Source organism: Podarcis melisellensis (genome assembly GCF_964234715.1).
Source record: "Podarcis melisellensis genome assembly, chromosome: Z".
Taxonomy (NCBI): domain Eukaryota; kingdom Metazoa; phylum Chordata; class Lepidosauria; order Squamata; family Lacertidae; genus Podarcis; species Podarcis melisellensis.
This window is the reverse complement of record NC_138547.1, coordinates 18,613,017-18,620,698: the sequence shown is the minus strand read 5'-3', so window position 1 is coordinate 18,620,698 and position 7,682 is coordinate 18,613,017. Positions and strand designations below refer to the sequence as shown.

At 51.3% G+C, this 7,682-nt stretch overlaps 1 protein-coding gene across 1 annotated transcript in view; it reads left to right on the top strand.

The window, feature by feature from the left end:
- The first annotated feature begins 1,202 nt into the window (after positions 1-1,202).
- The window catches only part of GPSM1 (G protein signaling modulator 1), a 55,091-nt gene continuing 48,611 nt past the window's right edge, over positions 1,203-7,682 (top strand). Inside the window, exon 1 of the mRNA XM_081897831.1 lies at positions 1,203-1,350. Coding sequence (XP_081753957.1) covers positions 1,289-1,350 — 62 coding nt within the window. The 5' untranslated portion in view covers positions 1,203-1,288. The remainder of the gene's footprint in view (positions 1,351-7,682) is intronic.

The following is a 7,682-nucleotide window of genomic DNA, read 5'->3' as shown; positions in this document are numbered from 1 at the left end:
ACAGAGCCTAGGGCTTGCCGATCAGAAGGTCAGTGGTTCAAATCCCCATGACGGCGTGAGCTCGGGTGTTGTTCGGTTCCTGCTCCTGCCCACCTAGCAGTTCGAAAGCACATCAAAGTGCAAGTAGATAAATAGGTACTGCTCCAGTGGGAAGCTAAACGGCGTTTCCGTGCACTGCTCTGGTTCACCAGAAGCGGCTTAGTCATGCTGGCCACATGACTCGGAAGCTGTACGCCGGCTCCCTCGGCCAATAAAGTGAGATGAGCTCCGCAACCCCAGAGTCGGTCACAACTGGACCTGATGGTCAGGGGTCCCTTTACCTTTACTTATTGATGGCCCACTTTGTCTATGCTCTGCCTCCAAGGTTGGAGGCAGCAATGCTTCTAGATACCAGCTGCTTGGAATCGCAGGAGGTGAGAGGGCTTTCCTGCTCAAATACTGCTTGTGGGTTTCCCCTCCCCCCCAAGGGGCATCTAGCCCTGCAACGCAGGAGCCACAACTAAAGCATCCCTGACAGGTGGCCATCCAACCTCTGCTTAGAAACCTACAGTGAGGGAGAGTCCACCACTTTCGGAGACCACAAAATCACAGAACTGTAGGGTGGGAAGGGACCCGCCAAGGCAGGAATCGGCGGCCACCTTCGGCGAGGTGCCTGTGCGATCAGCAGTACAGCAGGCTATGGCCGTTGCTCCAAGCGGAGTCACTTCTCTCGCGGAGGGACTCCAAGTACAAAAAGGTGGGAGGAGGCTGGACAACAACCCCCTTCCCGTGGATCGAGACCGTTTCGTTCCAACAGCGACCAAGATACCGGAAATGAGGGTGCTCTAGGCGACCCCCGAAGGAGGGCGCCCCGTGGCGGCAGTGGGACCTTCATAATATTTATATTTTAAATCCAAAGCCGGAGATGGGGTAGAATGGGAAAGACGTTGCAAAGGAATCAAGTCCTTCAAGACAAGTTTCCAGTCCTCATGACCCAAGAGGATTTTATTTTTTTATTTTTTGGCGCTCGGGGTGGTGGTGGGGAATATAGCCCTGCGTTAATCAGCCCCCCAACTTCATCCTTACAGTTAGGCTTACTTTCTGTATTTGAGGCAGGGAGACATAAGCACCCGCCCTCCCGCGAAAGCGCGCAGGCGGGCGGGCGGGCGGGAGGGCGGAGAGGTGGGCGTTGACGTCAGAGCCGGGGGCGGGTCGCCCTGCCTCCACGGAGTCGGGGGTCCGGGTGAGCCGCCGTTGCCGGCTGGCTGGAGGCGGAGGAGGCGCTGCCCGCCCCTGCCCTCCCGCAGCGATGTCCCTGCTGGCCCCCGAGAACGACCTGCCGGAGCCCCCCGACAAGAGGTTGCATTCCAGGTAGGGCAGAGTGGGGGCTGGACAGACAGCCGAGGCGAGGGGCGCCTCCTCCTCCTCTTCCTCCTTTTCGCTGCCCCCCTCAGCGCTTTGCGTTCAGGGGCGAAAGCTTGCGGGGTTCCAGGATACATGGGGCTCCTCCCCGCTCGGGCCTTGGGAGGTTTTCCAGGAAAGAAGGTTGCTTCCCTCGCCCTCCGGGCTGGAGGCAGCCCCCTCCCCGTTTCCCCTCTGCGGGGTCTCCCTAACCCCAGGACCGTCTGCATCTCGCGTGCTCTCTGCGTGGTTCTCAGCCATTATTAGGAAATTGGTCTATTTCCTTTCGGGGGGTGTTGAGGGAAGTGTCATCTAGTTTCCCAAGGAACTCTGCTGCTGGCTGCAATAGGTAGCCGAGGGTCTGCCGAGTCGGACCGCTGCAGGTTCCAGCACTCACTGGCAGCAGCTACCCGGAGTTTCGGGCAGAGGAAACTCTTCCCCCCTCCAAAAAATATAAAGTAAGGTTCTGCTTCTCCTGGGATGAATTAAATAGGAACGAAGGATTGCACCTTCTACCGAGCCAGACTGCCGTCCCAATTAGCTCAGTGTAGTCTACTACACAGACTGGCAGTGGCTCTCAAGAGTTTCAGGCAGTGGGGCATGCTGAGCCCTTCCTCTGAAAAGTACAGTGAAGTTCTAGTCCTCATGGTTCCAAATAAAGGACTGAATTAAACAGGAAACATAGGGGCCTTTGACACCCTAGCTTGTGGGTGCACCAATGGGGATGCTTTGCAACCCACAGTGACCCCCAAAATAAATTGGGTGAAGCAGGGCTGGACAGCAGTGGGGATCCAGAGGTGCTTGAGTTTTTCTTAGGATGTCCTAAGGACTCATAGGCTGCACCTGCATTTAAAGTGCTGCAATACCACTTTAAGACAGCTTCCCCTACAAACTCCCGGGAATTGTAGTTTAAGGGTGCTGGGAGTTCTTAGGAGATTCCCCCATACCCGTCCCAGAGCTGCAGAACCTAGAGTTCCCTGGGGAAGAATTAAACCACACTGGGAACGGGGAACAGGGGCCTCCTAACAACTCAAAACCCCTGAACAAACAACGGTTCCCATGATTCTTTTTTGGGGGGGAGGAGCCACAGCTGTTTAAATTGGTATATAATCCTGCTTTAAATGTCTAGTGCTGGCAAGGCCTCAGAAAAATTGCAGGTGGATATCTGTGATTCTTGCATTCCAGGGGGTTCAACTAGATGACCCTTGGGTGTCCCTTTCAGCTCCATGATTACATGATGATTAAGGGCCTGATTTTGCAGAGTCAGAAATGCTGAGGTGTGCTTTAATTGTGTATTGCAGTGGAACTCCAGGATTTCTAAAAAGGCCTTGGGTGCTGGGTCTGGATCCAGGGGAAGACCACCCTGCAAAAGGGGGCGGGGATGGTAGAGAAAGCATATCCATTGTAGCTAGTATCCATTGATAGCCTTGCTTGCCCTCTGCCATGTCACCTCTTCCTTCTCTTTTTCTCTGCCTGGAACCCTGGAGAGCTGTTGATGCTGCCGGCCAGAGCAGGAAATGCTCATTTGCATAGGAAGCCCAGCATTACTTACTTTGACCATCAGCAGCTCTCTGGGTAAAGTACTAGTCCTCATGGTTATGAAGAAATCAGAACCTGGGGCGTTCTGTATGCAGCACAGATGCTCTGCCACTAAGCTACAGCCCTTCTAGGTCGGAATGAGGTCGGAATGGCCTACGTTCCTGTGCCATTTGGAAGCCATTTGCCATGGCCAGAGAAGCCTAGACCAGGGCTACTACCTCGCTGCTGGATCAGGCAGCTGTTTCTCTGGCCCACAAGCTGCTTTGCTGCCCCACCCCAAGGCCCAGAAACCACAACCATGTTGGATTTGGAACCTGGTCCCTAGAACGTGGGCTCCTCGGGGGGGGGGGGAGGAGAATGTCAGGCGGGAACAGAGGCGAGCAACCACTTTTGGAAGGGCTCAGTGTTTCCTTTTCCTTTGCAATCCTCTACTTAGCGAAAATAAAATTACAGGGTTCATTCCAGGGACCTGCAGTGAGGCAGCTTCTGGATTTACAAGATTTGCTAGGAGAGGAGAGTCTGTGATCCCCAAGGCCCCATGCAATGTTTGCCTGGTACTGGAGCATATTTCTCTCTCCTGTTATAATTCCTGGCTCCCCTTTAAACAGAAAAATAATTACGGGGGGCGAGGGGAGTTTTTTAAAAGAAGAGTCTGCTGGATCAGGCCAGCATCCTGTCCTCACAGTGGCTGAACAGTTGCCTGGGGAAACCTGCAATCAGGACCTGAGCACAAGAGCAACACTCCTCTCCTGCGTTTCCCAGCAACTGCTGAGAAGCATCACTGCTTCTAACTCTGGAGGCAGACAATAGCCATTGCGGCTAGTAGCCTTGACAGCCTTCGCCTCTTCCAAGAAATTACCTAATCCTGTTTTAAAACCATCCAGGATGGAGGCCATACTGCCTCCTGCAGGAGGGAGTTCCATAGTTTTGGGCCGACTACGTTCCATCATGGGATGTGAGTTACTTATCTGATTGTGTGTATGTGTGTGTGTTTTAAAAAAATATAGATGGGTTTTTTAATGGCTTTCAGGGCAGATAAAAGAAAGGGCTTCTTCACGCAGCACATAGTTAAATTACGGAACTGTCTCCTGCAGGAGGAAGTGATGGGCACCAACTTGGGTGGCATTAAAAGAGGATTAGGCAGATTCAAAGAGGAGAAAGCTATCTGTGGCTGCTTGCCAGGATCCCAGATGTTGGAAACTGCAGGAGGGGAGAGTTGCTCTTGTGCTTGAATCCTGCTGCCCATAATGGCCATCTGGTCCTCCACTTATGTGGAGAGGATGTGAAGGTAGATGGGCCACTGGCCTGATCCAGCAGGGTTCTTCTAATGCTGTTTTGGAACCTCCAGGTCCAGAGGCAGCTTAACTGAATTCCTAGGTTCTATGGAGCATTTGGCCACTGTGAAGAAAGGGTGCCATTGGCCTGATCCAGCAGGCCTTAAGTTCCTCTTGTTTGCATTGGTGCTGTTCCCACCCCCAGCCCTTTCCAGATCCTTCCACGTCTCTTGCGTATTGAGCAGCTTCTGAAGCAGTGGCGTAGCGTGGGGGGTGCAGGGGGGGCCGGCCGCACCGGCCGCAACATCTGGGGGTTAGGGTTAGGGGGCCCAAATCCACAGGTTAGGGGGTGCAAATTACTTGCCTTGCCCCGGGTGCTGACAACCCACGCTACGCCACTGTTCTGAAGGAGCTTGCACGAAGCCGGATGCAAATCTTAGCATGATTTAAACAAAGAAGAGTGAAGCAAACACATGCAGCCACTCATCCTAGCTGGGAACAGAGATGGCATTATGGGATTCTGGGGGACAGATGCACAGGGTGGGCAGAGTAGCGTTCCCAGAAGCATGGTGGCAGCATCAGAGAAACAATAGTGTCTTTAAGAAATGTGGACAGAAGACAGGCTCTTGTCAGAATTTGGCCGGCTGGGAAAGGGTCAACAGGGTGACTCTGTCAACTTCAGTTTGTCTGGAGTTTCGTATTTCCCTTCTCTTATCTTTATGAGTTTACTCCTGCATTGCAGGGGGTGGGGCTAGATGACCCTTCAGTTCTACAGTCCCATGAGTCTGTTGACATAAATGCAACAAATGCAAGGGGGAGGAAAAAGAAGTGCAAAAAGCAGTGTGTGATATCTGGGAGAGACTTCCTATTAGGTTGAGAGAGGACTTAAGGCCATTGGCTGAACTAAATTTAATGTTGTACTGTGGAGAGGGAGTCCTCTGTGTCTGTATTTAGAACCACAGAACTAGAGCTGGAAGGGACACCCCCGCCGCCGCCAAAGCTCATCTAGTTCAATGCTCCACAATGCAGGGAATCACGACCAAAGCGTCCAACCTCTTTTTAGAGATCTCTAATGAAGGAGAGTTCACCACCTTCTGAGGTCATAGAATCATCCACTTGCAGAGTTGAGGGAACCCCAGGACAGTCCAGCACTCTGCAATGCAGGAATCACAGCTAAATCACAGCTACTTGTGACATACAGTGGTACCCCGGGTTACATACGTTTCAGGTTACATATGCTTCAGGTTTCAGACTCCACTAACCCAGAAATAGTACCTCGGGTTAAGAACTTTGCTTCAGGATGAGAACAGAAATCATGCTCCGGCAGCACAGCAGCTGCAGGAGGCCCCATTAGCTAAAGTGGTGCTTCAGGTTAAGAACAGTTTCAGGTTAGGAACAGACCTCCAGAACGAATTAAGTACATAACCTGAGGTACCACTGTATAAGACAAAATCCTGCCAAAAGAGCACATAATTTTCCAGGACCCTCCAAGCCTTTTGGCAACACTTGTTGTTGTTGTTGTTGTTGTTGTTATCACCATCCTCTTATTTCATTTCATCATGTATGTAAAACAGAGAACCATTATTAACAACAGATGGAAATTAAAAGATGGAAAAACAAAACGATAAGGCACGCAGAATGAGTACAGTTGCACAGGTAGCAAAGTTCCAGTAAAGAATCATAGAATTGGAAAGGATCCCAAGGGTCATCTAGTCCAACCCCCTGCAATGCAGGAATATCAGCATTATGAGATTATCAAGTCTAGTTCCAGATTTGCCAGGCTTGGGATGAAGGTTGCCTTGAAAATGAAATGTCCGCTGTACATGTCCTAAAAGAATGCCAAACTCCTGTATAAAGTGCCTGGCAGTTCTAGTCCTCATTGATATCAAATTAGGTGTAATTTTCTCTATTATAGCTATATTCCAGAATGAGTGGTTCCAAGGGCCCTGTGTAAGATTTTGGGCTGTTTTCCAATGATCTACCCCATAGTTTTGGAGGTGAGGCGACCAGGACTTTTGTCCCCTTTTGCAGGGCTGTGTTAACTCTGGGGGGGAAGGAAGGCTTGCACAGCGAAGTCTGTTGAGCATCTGGTTGCCATTAAAGACCCAAGTGGGAGCTGAGTGCCTCAGAGAGAGGAACAGGAGAAGCTCCCCCTGTAATTATCTGGAGCAAATCCTGACCATGTGATCTGCAAACGGATGTACAAGGCCTGGACGCCGTGTTCCCGGCGAGATGAAAAGAGCAGCTCCCTGGCAGCCGGCCGGACTTGGCGAGGGCTGTCATCATGGATGGATTGAGCCCAGCCAGAAGCCAGCCCAGGCACCACTCTCTGGGTTGCCGTGGTTAGCTAATACAGCTTCTGATTCTTCACACTCAGAGGAGTGGCCCAGAGGTTGCTTGGTGTTGCAGAGGCTGCTTTCGGGAGTAACCAGAAAGCTGGAGAACCAATTTTCAGCATCCTTAAGAAAATGCCCTCCAGTCCAGTATCCACTTCTCAGAGTTTCCAAAGCCCCTAGGACCCTAGGAGTCCAGATAGACTGCCTCTGGGCCTGGTGGATAGACACTGGGGCTAGTAACCATTGATGCCCTTCTCCAGGAGTTTGTCCAATCCTTTTTTAAAGCCATCCGGTTTAGTGGCCACCACTGCCTCCGACGGCAGTGAGTTCCACAGTTTAACTATGCATTGTGTGAACAAGAACTTCCTTTTGTCTATCCTGAATCTGAATGATGACCTTCTGCAGTTTCCCTTCTGGGCCACACATGGCTTGCAAGTACCATATTTTTCACTCTATAACACGCACCCGACCATAACACACACATAGTTTTTAGAGGAGGAAAACAAGAAGAAAAATGTTCTAAACGAAACAGTGGATGTATGATTTTTGTGGTTCATGCTGTGGCCACAGACATGTGATCTGACGGTGAGTTTGGGGTAGCCCAATGCAAAAATCCTTAGGATCCATGTGGACCCATGCTTTGTAACCACGTTTTTGCACCACTGCAGCCCCAGGCAACAGTGGGTGCGTGATTTTTTTGGTGCAAGCTGTAGCCATGGACATGCTATGTGATCTGATGGTGAATTTGGGGTGACCAAGTGCAAAAATCCTGAGGATCCATGTGGATCCGTGCTTTGTAACCAGGCTCTCTGTCCCTCTCTTCTCCCCACTCAGTGGCTCTTCTCCCGCTTTACTGTTTCAAAGTGAGCAAAGCGAGCCACGGAGGAGGGAAGGAAGGGGAACCATGGATCCTCTGCTCACGACTGCAGCAGATCCCCCCGCCATCTGTAGGCATTCACTCCATAACACGCACAGACATTTCCCCTTACTTTCTAGGAGGAAAAAAGTGAGTGTTATGGAGCAAAAAATACGGTAAGTCCTCTTTCCCGCGACCTTGAGGCACCCTCCTCCATTTCCCTTCCCCATGGGGGTTGCAGTCAATCAATTCCCCATCCCGCGCCAACCTCTGTTACTCAACAGTGAACTCTGCGTT